Genomic DNA, 13,539 nt, shown 5'->3' with positions numbered 1-13,539 from the left:
GAGAAGAGCCTGTTTTCTGCCCTCCACAATCCTGCAAATCCAGAGGAATTCACTTGGCTTCTGTAGGCTTATTCACCCTATGTAATCTTTAAACAATGTAAACTACGATTCTGTGTGTCTGCAGGAAACACAAGAACTGTTTTGTTACTGCTTTGGTTAGGAACATTCTCTGTTATAACCTAACTTCCATTTTAATCCCAGAAGAAATAGAATGTTGTTTTTTCCTAATGTTTAAGGAAGAGGGTTTTAATGAACCGCAGGGCTCAATATTTTGCAAAGTACATGCACATTCAGCTCTTTTTCTTGGTATGAAGCATGCAATTGGCATGGAAAGGGCTCAAGTAATTCCTTTTGGAAGAGTGTGGTCTACGGCAAGAACAGAACAAACTTTCTGTTCAATTGTTTTTGTTTTCCAGTACTGAAAGTTTAAAGTAGGCCCATTACGTGTTTCACCAGAGCCAAACCTGGTCCCTGTTAGTTGCTCTGCATGGATTAAGTGGTTAACGATGTTTTGAGAATGTTGGGCTAGATAGTTTGTGGGAACACCATCTGTTTCCTTTAACGCGTAAACAAGGAAAATTGCTGGTTTGAAATGCAGGATTATTTAAACTCAGATAACCACAGGCATTCGTAAAAGAGAGGAGGTAAGACAAAAAAGAATTGTCTTGTGGTCTGAAGTTCGGTGACATTTGTTGGGAAAGAAATCCCTAAATACCAGGCAGGGTTGCTATCCCTTTTTCACAAATAAGAGAAAGGGGATCTTTTCTTTTGCAGCCACATCCTTCTTTCTGAAGTCTGTCTTTAAAACTAAAGTGCCATCAAACATGCAAAACCATACAGACTAGTTCAGCAGTGCCTTGAAAGGGCAGAGCATCCTGTTCAGAAGCAGCAAGTTCATTTAATATATTTATGGGTGAACACCCCAAATGAAAAGTTGCTTCTGCAGATATTGGGTTTGATGGCTTTCTCAGTTCATGTGCCCTGCTACCTCCCTCTTCCTCCTTCAGAAGAAGCAGTACAGCCCTATGTCCTGGCTTCCTATATGAGATAACAGTGTTTGGGGTAACATGAGAGTCAGAGGGAATGTTCCATGTTTTCACTTCATCAAGCAGCATGGGCATTCTTTTAAGCTCTGGAATAGGCTCCCCAGGGAGGTGGTTGAGTCACCATCCCTCAATGTGTTTAAAAACCATTTGGATGTGCTGCTTAGGGACATGATTTAGCAGAGCGTTGTTAGGGTACTATGGTTAGGCTGTGGTTGGACTTAATGATCTTTAAGGTCTTTTCCAACCTGAGCAATTCTATGATTCTGTGATTCTTTTAATTAGCGTAACAAAACAGCTCAAGGTATATTTTGGTGATGAGCAGCTTCTGTTCTGATCTGACTGGGAATAAGCAGCTCGACAGAAGGCAAGTTTAACCTAGTGAAAAGTGTTGGGAGGGAAGAGGAGTGGAGGTACAACAGGAAATGTTCATGTACTCGGTGCAGAACATATCAGCATTTGTGGGGAATTTTATGATGAAATCACTCAGAACATGTTGTTACTGGATCATAATCCTCACACAGGAAAATACACCTGAGTCACTAGGAGAACAAAGTTGTCTTTCATATTATAAACAAACCTTGGCTGTTGCTGGGTGTTGCTGTTTTTTTTTACAACTGTATTTTGTGTCTTTGCTATTTCAGAAGCCTAAAAATGAGCAGACATAAAAGCCTCAGGCAGTTTTATTTGGAAAACTAATGCCACCTTAAATACAGCGCACTGCTAAGTGCAGACATACAGACAGCTCAGATCTTGTGTTCACAGTCATCCATGTAGGCAGGCTGTGCTGGTGAATACACCGAATAAGGTATGTCATGTTTAAAGCTCTTGCTGCCTTTGATGACAGCCAGAAACACCCAGAGCAGGGGCTTGTTTCATCCAAATAAAGGGGGTGACCCCGTTTCACTACTGCTTCAGCTTAGCCAAGTCAGAGCAAATGTGAAAATGTCAAAAATCTGAGTGAAATTGGCATGCTTAATCTTAGCACTTTAGTGTTAGGGTAGTTATTTAGGCTTCCATTAGCACAAAATCATCAAATCATTTGAGCTGGAAGGGACCCTTAAAGGCCACCTAGTCCAACTCCCATGCAATGAACAGGGACATCTACAGCTACATCAGGTTGCTCAGAGCCCTGTCCAGCCTGACTTTGAGTGCTTCCAGGGATGGGCTTTCCACCACCTCTCTGGGCAACCTGTTCCAGTGCCTCATCACCCTTAAATGTCCTTAAATTCAAACTAAATCCTCCTTGTAGTAGTCTGAAACCATTTCTCCTTGTCCTGTCATCACGGATCCTGCTAAAGAGTCTGTCCCCTTCTTCCTTACAGCCCCTTTTTAGATACTGAAAGGCTACTCTCAGGCTATTTTAGTATAGTAAATGAAAACAGCAGCTTTGTGGCTGTTGAAGCTTTTCACACAGCATCTGGTACATCAGCTTTCTCTGAGAAATGGGATCATCTTCAAGGACTATCAACAAGAATAACAGCAGCTGCGTAGTACTACTGCTGTGCAAATGTCAAACAACTTGAGGTGCCATAAAGCTTCTGCAGAGATGCTGTGCTTTGCTACCTGGAGGATGATCTTTAAAAGTCCAGTGGCTTATAACTGAAGTAAGGCCACGGCTGTAACTTTGAAACCCTTGGAATGATCTTTGGGATATACTTTGCTTAAAGCCAAGTCCTTCTGTTCCTAACTTGGGTGGAAAGTGTTTGACTGGCAGCACACGACTGAAGGAAAAAGGGACACAAGCTGTGCTGGTCTGATCTCTGGCCCTCACAGGCAGAAATAGCATGAGGAAGAGGTGTTGACATAAGCTAAAAGTTTCTCAGGCAAACAACATAATCCCAGGATTACATGAGAATGGCCGGGGAGGGACAATGACTGCAGTGATCCATTTTGGTACAATTCCAGTACCACAAGGGAGAACTTGCTTTGAAGTCTTGTAGATCTCTCTTACAAGGCAGTAGGTGAGTCTGGGAGGAAGAAACAAACTCAGTAAATTCAGTACATTTCTAGATTCTTTGTAAGCTCCAGTGATCCCACACTTAGCGGGACCGCTGTCATGGGCTCTCCCACTCAGCACTGAGGACATTGTATTGCTTCCAGTTCTGTCTTCCCCGTCCTCTGAAGCTAATTCAAGGAATAGCAGCTCTGGTAAAGTGCTGTGTTTCCTCACCTGCCAGAACTGTCCTTCCCCCCTCACTTAACATGAACTCAGTCAGTGCTGGAACTACAGGGCAGTTTCCTTAGGCTACTTGCAATTGAATGGGACCTGTATTCCAAACTGGTAATGAGTCACCCTAGGTGGAAAAAAAAAGTGTTTGTTTCATGGTACAGTGCCAAAAACTACACGGCAATATTTGCAGAGCAAGTGAAAAGAAGTAAAGCCTGCGTTGTTAAGGTAGCAGAGATACTCGCATTGAAATTTTGCCAGGATACTAAGATTTCTTATAGCAAAAACTGCTGCAAGATTCTTACCGAGCATGTGGTCAGAAACTCAGTTTCACATCTTGCATTTGTTTCTAAAGATAGTTAAGTAGCTCTGGTAAAGAATTCTCCCCAGCTGAGCACAAAACCATATCTTGTATGGCCCTGTGTAATTTGTCATTTCATGCCTCCAGGTTATGGTATTTATAGATTGTTTCTTGTTGGAGCTAAATAGCGCTGGCAGAGGTTACGATGTCAGCATTTCCACTATAAAACCAGCTCTTTCTGGAGGTTAGGTAACATCTTTTTTTCATATACCACATTATACTGAAATTCTACTATGCAGATGCTGTCTAAAACATAAGGCATTTATTTTGGACCAAATTTTATTTGAAGTCACTATGGTAGCTAATGGTTTATAGAATGACAAAAATGTACGTTCTAAGCTTTTTTTCAAGGACTGTTCTTGCATTGTATGCTTCAAGAATAGCTTAACATTTCCTCTCAGCCACTAAATACAGACAAACCAAATGGAGACAGCATAAATGAATGTCTCACTTTGGTAATTTAAAGCATAGCCTTTCTATGCAAAGAGTTTTCAAAGCCATTGCTCACACTTGGTCATTTGGGATGTTGTCCTATGGGGCATAGTAATGCAAGACGTTCTGCTGGAGTTGGTGGGAAGCACTTCCATGAGCAATGGGGGTTTGCTTCCAGAGCCTGATTGTGTTACTTTGAGCCTCTGTCAGTATGGAAGGGCACCTCAGTAGGATTAGCAAGGTGCACCAAGCTGTGACCATCATATTACGTGGTCTGTACTAAAGGGCAGTCACTGAGATGAAGGGACGAAGTTCCCTTAGATCTGATGGAGTCAAATAAACAAAGAGCTGTACCAGAAATGGCCCGAAAGTTAAAAACCAGTATAGTTGTAGCTTTTTGCAGTGTTCAACTGTCAGACATACACATAGACCGGTGTTACTAACACTGCCACCTAAAACGTGAACGTTAATAGTATTAGAATGTTTACACTGAGAACCCTTTGCAGTTACAGAGAGAACACGCCAAGATCTTCAAAGGCTTATGTTTCCTTTTCTTCTTTTATCTCGCAGGTAGTAACTCCAGTCAGGTCAGGACAAGGTTATGTTTATGAATTCCCTTCCAAATACCAGAAGGATACCTATGATATCCCTCCTGTTCGCCCTCTCCAAGGGGTAAGTACCAATAAAACTGTCGGCAGCATTAAAAGGGCACAAAAGATCATTATTTTCTACCCGAAGTTTATGAGCAGAGTTCTCTCTGAGAGCAAACAAGTTTCAATTAGATTCAACGGCTTTTTCACAGAGCACAGAAAGTGTTTCAGAGTTGTATTTGATGTTGAGTAAGGTCTGGCAGCGCACCAAACACAGAAGTCCCATTTTGTTCTGTGTTCTGATCAAACAGAGTATCTAAACAGAACAAACTTAATGCCTGGGAACATTTTTTTCCCCTTCCTTTGTTGTTGCGTAGTTGACAGTAATTCACTCAGTGAGGGTAAAATTATCTCCCAGATGAACAGCTACCATGCGGGGAATTGTTCTCATCATATGTCGGCTGCACCACGGCACTGAACTTGAAATACATCTTTGTTCTGGGGAACACCTTTGGTGCATGGTCCCCAAGACCGTGGACACCCAGAGTAAATGCACAGAGTATGTAACTCAACAGCACCGCATCTCTCTGTGGCTCTTTTGACAGTGAAGCTCCTCTAGGGAACATCACTGATGCCCAGTGCTACATAACAGACACTGAGTGGCCGGAACTGATGAGAAATGTGGAGTAAGAGATATTCAGGTGTTAGTTAGCTTTAGATCACATGTAGAACCCACTGTAATGCAGGACATGCAACGCAAGTGGAATACTTGAAACAGCTAGCAGCTGCACTCCCTGCTATTAAGACCACCCACACCCGATGAAGCAGATATGTGGTCCTAACATGGGCAGCCCTAATCTCAAAGTTTAATAGTATGTATTAGTACAAGCTTATTCCTCCATCCTTCTGATCTCTATCAGTCTCATCAGTTCTAGTCACATGAACATACTGCTCCCCTTTTTACTCCAACAGACATCTGTAATGAGCTGACCTTGATTTAACCTTTGGGATGGAAGTCAGCCATGACTTCATCTCTCCAACCTGCCATTCACTCAGTTGCAGAATGTACTTCCTAACCATCCGATTTATTTTTGCTTTAGATATATGACATCCCCCCCACATCAGTGAAGGGGACTGCACATCCAGTTCCCACTGGAGATCCAAAAGCTTTAGGAGTCTACGACGTACCACCTGCCAAAGGAGTAAGTGTTATACAATTTCCACTAGATCCTGTATTTTCATGCATGACCAAAGACGTATTTAAACAAGAGTTTGTGTATGATCCTGAAGGAAAATGAGATTCAGAACTTTAAAGGTTTCCTTAAGCTTTTATGGTGTTTGTTGAAACTGATAGTGTGAAGCATTGTATCATAGCTTCTAATGTTAAATAATGTGATTTGGTCACTAGACCTAGATTATCTCTGTGGCAGCATCCTGCCTTCTTGGATTTTGCTGCTTGTGAGAATGTGCATCAAGATGGAAATTTAAAAGTGAACTATTAAATACTTGAGATAAGCGTCTGACTCCATGGAATTCAATGGCAGGTCTTCCATCCAAACATTTTATTTGCCATATGGAAAACGTAATACTGTTTTGCTATTCTAGCCAGAGTTTTCACAGTTTGCTTTCTGTGTTTCAGATGTATGCTATGCCCCCGTCTACATGCCGAGATGATGTAGGGCTGAGGGATAATGAGCAAGATTTTTCATCTCCAGTGGGGCACAATGCAAGACAAGAAGGAGTGTATGATATTCCTCCTCCTATCACCAAAGCCACTGGGAAAGAACTGATTAAGAAATACTCTCCTGAGGGCCTTGTATTGACTGATGGAGCGCCACACAAACAGAGTGTTTATGACATCCCTGTAAACCATCAAAACCATTTTCTTGGACAGCAGATTGCACCTCAGAAAGATGTTTATGATACCCCGAGGGGAATTGCTTTCCCAGGACAACAGACGGGACTCAATGAAAGTCTAGCATCAGAGAGAAGAGAAGGTGTATATGATGTGCCACCACCAATGCTCCAAGACACTAAAGGCTTACAGGATGTGACTGATGGAATGAATAGGTTGTCTTTCTCTAGCACGGGAAGCACAAGGAGTAACATGTCCACATCTTCAACAACATCAAAAGACTCTTCTTTATCAGCACCAACTGCACAGGACAAAAGACTAATCCTTGATCCAGACACTGCTATAGAGAGGCTTTATCGTCTTCAGCAGATGGTGGAGACAGCAGTCAGTAACCTCATGGCCTTCACTACAGCAGACTGGCGTTCTTATAGCTATATGGAGAAACACATCAATGAAATTCACACTGCCGTGGATAAGGTAGAGCAGTCACTGCTGGAGTACCTTCAGTTTGCAAAAGGATCAGCAGCCAACGCTTCCTTTCTCTCTGAGGTCAGCCTCCATAACAAAATGAGGAGGGAGGTGCAAAGGCTGGAGGACTCTCATCAGATCCTTACCCAAACCAGCCATGACCTAAACAGCTACAACTGGTCTTTGAATGTTCTTGCTGTCAACAGAGTGCAGAACAAATGTGATGACCTGGATCGGTTTGTTATGGTGGCAAAGACAGTCCCAGACGATGCCAAGCAACTGACCACCACTATCAGCGTCAATGCAGAGCTCCTGTTCAAACAGGTGTCGGGCAGCTCACGTTTCAGGAGTGTCCCAGAGAATATGAACACTCCTGACTATGCATATAACAGTCCTCACATGCAGCGTCATGGAGAAAAACCACAGAATCACTTTAGTTCTCTTCCTCCTCTCCTGAGTAAAGGTCAGCAGCCTCTCAATACCGCTAGCGAGAGCTCAGAAAAGAGCTGGATGGATGACTACGATTACGTTCACCTGCAGGTAGGTTAAACCAGCATCTTCTTCTGTGCAAGGCCCAGTAAGAGCTGTTTGCAGGAAAGCTGCAATCAGATTGTCACATTAAGACACATTTGAGAGTGAGTTAACTTGGGTGTTTGCTTCCTCTAAAATAGTACTGTTGCATAGACAATAACCTTGCCACGCTATCCTTTTGTTTTCTCTGAGCTCTAAGGGGTGTGCTGCCAGTGAAAAAGCCCTCACAAACAAGCCTGCTGTTTGGCCTACAAGTAGTCATTTAACTCAGGAAAGGTTTTTATTTAACACAGTGTCTTTTTACATTATGCAAAACAGGGGAAAGAAGAGTTTGAAAGACAACAGAAGGAACTACTAGAAAAAGAAAATATCATCAAGCAGAGCAAAATGGAGCTAGAACACCATCAGGTATGTTTGCTCAGGTGCAATAATCACATGGAAATGTAATGTTCCTTGCACATAAGGAGTGCTGGTCAAATAAAGCAGGAGGGGCCCTTTCCTTAGCAGTATGTGACTGTTAGCAGCATGGCTGTGAGGTGTGTGCGAGTGCCAGAACAAACAGTTGGGAAGTCCCAGGTGCCATATGGTAAAGATGGAAGGTATTGGGTCTTGGCTAACAAGTAGCCCTGGGCTAGTTTCTTTCCAAGCAGGATTTGCGCCATCAGTCTCCAAAATTAAGGGATTTAGAAACGCAAAGGACAAAAATGTGCACTGCCATGCTTCAGATAGGAAATGGTGAGCATCGGGATAGCAGCACCTTCCTGACCCTGGGCACATGCATCAGCCATTGCTGACAAACAAAGCTCAAGGTGTTACTGCACATCTGAAAATCAGCATCTCTGTTCTCCTCATTTCCTTGCTCCACTCAGTTACTGAGTGGAAGCAGAGCCACAGCTCTCAGTGTTTGGAATGACATGTCTTGTAGCATAGATAAGCCTTTCCCTTGAAAACAATTTCCAACCCTCTCAGTTTAAGAGAGGAGTTATTTTTTATTACAGTGCAGCACTGTGGTGCTTGTGGCATAAGTACGATATAAAGCAGTGTATGTCTCTATAAGCAGACCTCTGTAACATCACTCAGTGAGCAGGTCAGTTACAAAGCCAGCTTGAGAATTCAGTTTTCCAGATACGCTCCAAATGCTCAAAAAGCAGGAGGTGTAAGATTGAGGGTTGTTACTGTGCCACTGATTCTACATGGAAGAAACAAAAGAGCTGAGACCGTGGCCCCACTTTCGATGGAGAAGACAGTGACCACGTGTTCTGCTTTTCCTGCCTTCTGAGCATATTAAACTTCAGTTTCGTCATCACTTTTAAGTGTTCCATCTTTAATTTCCCATTTGTTTGTGTTTCCTTTAGAAGTAATTAGGAGCTGAGAGTTGAAGGTTTGTCATCTCAAAAGCCCACGGAGATGGCAGCCTTTTAAAGGCTGCGTAGGTGCCAGTGCCACTCAGATCCAGCTCTCACTTTTGATTTCAGCATACTCTTAAATGAGCAGCAGCCTGTAAATTCAGTAGGCTTCTGAGTGCAGATGAAGTGATGTAGATGTTTTTGTCTTCTGACCTCTGTCTGGACTTTTGTTAATGAAAGCACCCCTGGCTCTCCAATAGAAGATATTTTAAAAGACATATGCTAGCTTTCTTTCAGCATAAGACTAACCTAGAGTACCCACTGCTGTTCTGAGGCAGATGCAACTGTAATACATCACATCTTATAGGAATGGGCTTTGAAGAGACTTTTTATTTGCCTTTCAGATCAATCAGTTCCAGCGGCTGGAACAGGAGATCACAAAGCCTGTGGAGAATGACATTTCAAAATGGAAGCCACCACAGGCCCTCCAGACTGCCAACAGCACCATTGCCTCCCATGACAGACAACCGCTTTTGTTCTATTCCGACCAATACGAGACCCATTTCAATTCCCTCCTGAACACCATCGATGCCTTTTTCAGTTGTGTCAGTGCTTCACAGCCCCCTCGGATCTTCGTCGCTCACAGCAAACTTGTCATTTTGAGTGCCCACAAACTGGTGTTCATTGGGGACACGCTCACAAGGCAGCTGACATCTCAGGACATACGCAACAAAGTGCGCAACTCCAGCGACCAGCTGTGCGAACTGCTAAAGAGCATCGTGATGGCTACCAAGATGGCAGCCTTGCATTACCCGCACACAGCAGCGCTGCAAGAGATGGTGAACCGAGTGACAGAGCTGTCGTACCACGCGCAGCTGTTCAAACTCTCTCTCGTCCAGATGGCGTCCTTATGAAACAAAGCTGAACTCAACCCGTGAACAGCAAAATAATCAAAGAAACTGGAGTGTTTTTATGTAAACGTTACCATTTACGTTGTGTAGATATTTTACATGAAATGCTTTAAACACATTCTTATGAGTTAGAGAATCTAATGAAATCAGGGATCTGGGAAAATATCTGGCTCTGTATTATGTTCCTATTATACAGTTAGTTATGTATACCCTCCATATATGTATATGTTGCTACACTCTTTAAAACATCATTAAGCACCTTAAAAAGTACGTGTCAGGTAAGCAGTGCCTATCTTTTGTATATACTGCTATTTCTTCAGTATATTTAACTGGATGCCGCACTCGCCTTGATTCATTCCATCTTAATTTTGGCACATGGACTTGGTTGTGAGACCTGCTTGTAGCAATCCATGAGTCATAATGGTTCTCATAGAACCCCTTTCCCTTGTTAGAAATTACTAGGTTAATTTCATTAACTCTTCTTGCTGTTATTTTGTTATATAGAGAAGATGCAATCATTGTGAGTAGTATACATGTACAGTTGCAACAAGCAACAGTCAAAGCATATGGTATTTGGGAGAAAAGCATTTTAAGGCCATACATGGCCGTGTAAAAAGCAGAACCTTCGAAGAAGGAAGGAATTGTATATTTTTGTTATCACATGGCATTTAAACTTTGTTGTTTCTAATAATCATACAAGATAAGTTTTCAAAACTCAGAGTCTTATCAACATGAATTTACATGTTTACCTTGTATTTCCTTGCATTGGCAATTAAATGTAACGTCATGCTCTCTGTGGACTTGGTTATCCTGAGAAAATTCATTGGGCTCATCTTTGAGGTGGCAGCTGAGCAATGTCTCAAAACAGCAATCCTTCTAAAAGCATTAGGGTAAGGATCGTCATCCACATGGGTAGAAAACAACTGAATTTGAAACACTAGATAATTAATCACCCCTCTGTATAGAGCAAATGCAGTTTAATGGAAGAAAAATAGTGATGTTTCTAAGACATTCTTGGAAATTAATTGCATCCACTGTGATTTTGTCTTCTATTCAAGTACCGGGCTTTTTTTCCCCAAAAAAGTTTGTTCCAGAGCTACTAATCCTTCTGCACTACACTGTTGCCAGAAATTGCCTTGTGCCTTAACGAGATCACTCTATCAGTAGGATACACAATCCCAACCTGTAATTTTTAACTTGGAAAAGAAAACTATTAAACTTAAAGAAAACTATTCCAAATTGCAGGCTTCTTTAGAAATTCCATATATGCTGGCTGCTCCAAAACACACATCAGCCTGTTTGGTTTTCTTTTGCTTTCCTTTTTGAATCTCCTAAAGTTAAGGCCTGGAACACCAGCTGTCCTTGGCCCTAAGACTGGAAGAAGCCACTCTTCCAAGCAGGTAATTGGAACAGACTAGCTTAGACCAATGCATAGACCAGTCACCTGCCAGTGCCAGGTGATTCTGGCACTTCAGAAGGAGAAACACTACTGTCTTCTGATTGTTCAGGGTAGCACCGATGCATTTTGGCTGCACAAGAGCATAAATACACCACTGTGAGATCAGTAGCACCAAGAGAACAGGCACTTCTGCCCAACTTTGCATGCTTCCTTGTTCACACCTAAATGCATGCCTTACTGCAGTGGCATTTGTTGCCTTGAAACAAAACCATTCCAGCAGTGTGTGATATTTTACAGCCTTAAGATGTTGCCTCAGAAAGAAGACTGCTCTTAACTGCCATCCCATTGCTTCTTAAGTCTCCAGAAGGTCCCCAGGAAGGCCTAGAGATAGAAGGCAGTACAACCACAGCAGCAGCAAAGTCAGCCCCAGTGCCATGCGCTGGCTTATCTTACTGTAACCAACAGCCAGTTGCCAAAAACTGTCTGCCTGAACCCGCTTTGTACTCTTGCTGTTTGGGATTGTTTGGGTTTTCCTTGTTCATTTTTTCATTGTATATTCTTAGGAAGCGAAAAGGCATTTTGAAGCTTACCTGTTAGGTTGGTAGTTTGTGCTTTCAAAAGGAGAACATTAATCATAAGCCAGTAGTACAGTTGGTTATTTTGTACAGTCACTTCAAAATCATTACATGTCTAAGGTTGTTGTTGTTTTTTAATAAAAAAAGACAACGTTTGGTCTTAGTTCTCCTTGCTTTTACTTCTCCTAATGTGTTAGCCATTGCTAACAAACTGCTGCTGCTTGACAGCCAAGTGATGGCCCATGTGAAAGAGCTATCTGAGGGAGAAAAGTCACTCTCAAAACCAGCAGATTTTAAGGAAATTGTCCAGTCCATCATAACAATATCCATATTTTGTTAGAGCCCAGAGGAACTACTTCACCGCACCCCACCCTGCACAACCCCCTGCTGCTGCCTCTGGGATTTCTCACTCCACAGCTGCTACATTTGTGCCTGCGCTGTATGGCTGCAACTTAAGCAAATCCACTGCCTGCCATTCCAGCAAAGGCAACACGGGAGATATGAGTCAAGCTCTCACCCCATCACCAGATCACACCCCAGCATCCTCACATCCCCCACAACACCCAAGAGCATTCTCTGATCTGTTCATCTGGGGTATGTTCAGCCCTCCTACATCTCCTACCAGCACACATCAGAGCATTTCTGCACCAGTAGCACCATCCTTCTGCCTACAGCCAAGCCTCTGCATTTGCTCTGTGCCTGTAACACTATAACACGTGATGGAAAGCACAGCGGTAATAGTGGGGTGGCAAAGTCTTTGGCTGCATCAAATGAGTACCTGTATAACTAACTTGCATTCCAGAAAGGGAGAACCCACTTGGCTTTTATCATGCTGCACTTCACAGTTAATTTTTGATGAGGAACAAGCACATGTGCACTGCAGTGCTTCACTTGCAGCTATTGTCACTGCTCACAACACACAGATCTACTAAGGGATGAGCACAGCCCCAATGGCAGCTTGCATCACTTGTGTAGGAACTGCTGTGATGAGACCCAGAGCTGTGAGCACAGCCCTGCTGCAACCCATGAATGAGATGAGCAACCCCACCTCTCCCCCAGGTGTGGGTAACCAAGCCAAGAATCAGATCCCATCCCCAAAACCTGGGCACAATTAGAATAACCTGCTTCAGGCTGTTTCCAAATGCTTTGTGTTTTGGTAGAGGGGATTTGCTATTACTGTTGTCTAACAAATGAAGGGCACAAAGGGAATGCAGGTTTCTCCAAACTCTTTGCAAGAAAACATTCCCTGCTTCTCCCCTTGCCCTGAATCAACAGGATGACTCACCAGTCAGCACAGCTCCCACCACATCTTTATCTCACCGCTCCTCTCAAGGACTCCTGTATTCAACACAAACAGAACGTGACAAGGCTCTCTCCCCCAGGCCTAATATTAAAATCCTCCCTGCAAGGTTAGCTTTAAGTGAGCTAATCATGAGCTTTTGTTTTACAGCTGGAGAGCAGCTGCTCGGTAACCAGGATTTAGAGCAGCCCTGGTGGGCCAGCATTTCACCTCACAGCTCTGCAGTGAAACTGTGAGCAGTGGAAGAGATGCAGTTGTGGATCTAGACAGTAGACAGTTTGGCCCTACAATTAGGCCAGAAAATAATAATAAAACCAGCACTAGCTCATTCCATCAAGCTGGTCTTTACAACACGACAGATTGCTCATAACCTTGAGAGGTAAAGAAGTACTGCTTCTATTTATGATGAATGGTAAGAAAAGCAGGTACTTCAGGGTACTTTGATATCCCCCTCTTAGGCAGATGACCATTTTTAAGGTCACCTTCCTTGACATAACAAAACTCAGCATTCCTCCACTGCCACAAACAAAGCACGATCCTCCCAAGGCTTGGGACTCT

The 13,539-nt window shown here is 43.0% G+C and overlaps 1 protein-coding gene across 2 annotated transcripts in view; it reads left to right on the top strand.

The window, feature by feature from the left end:
- NEDD9 (neural precursor cell expressed, developmentally down-regulated 9) overlaps positions 1–11,844 on the top strand; it is an 80,589-nt gene extending 68,745 nt beyond the window's left edge. For both annotated transcript variants that reach the window (XM_015854571.2, XM_015854570.2), the window contains 5 exons: positions 4,577–4,678; positions 5,697–5,798; positions 6,236–7,459; positions 7,769–7,858; positions 9,201–11,844. In XM_015854571.2, coding sequence (XP_015710057.1) covers positions 4,577–4,678; positions 5,697–5,798; positions 6,236–7,459; positions 7,769–7,858; positions 9,201–9,710 — 2,028 coding nt within the window. In that variant the 3' untranslated portion in view covers positions 9,711–11,844. The remainder of the gene's footprint in view (positions 1–4,576; positions 4,679–5,696; positions 5,799–6,235; positions 7,460–7,768; positions 7,859–9,200) is intronic.
- The last annotated feature ends 1,695 nt before the right edge of the window (positions 11,845–13,539 follow it).

The sequence above is a fragment of the Coturnix japonica genome, chromosome 2 (assembly GCF_001577835.2).
Source record: "Coturnix japonica isolate 7356 chromosome 2, Coturnix japonica 2.1, whole genome shotgun sequence".
In the NCBI taxonomy this organism is placed as follows: Eukaryota; Metazoa; Chordata; class Aves; order Galliformes; family Phasianidae; genus Coturnix; species Coturnix japonica.
The sequence above is the reverse complement of the archived record's forward strand: the minus strand, read 5'-3'. Positions and strand labels throughout refer to the sequence as shown.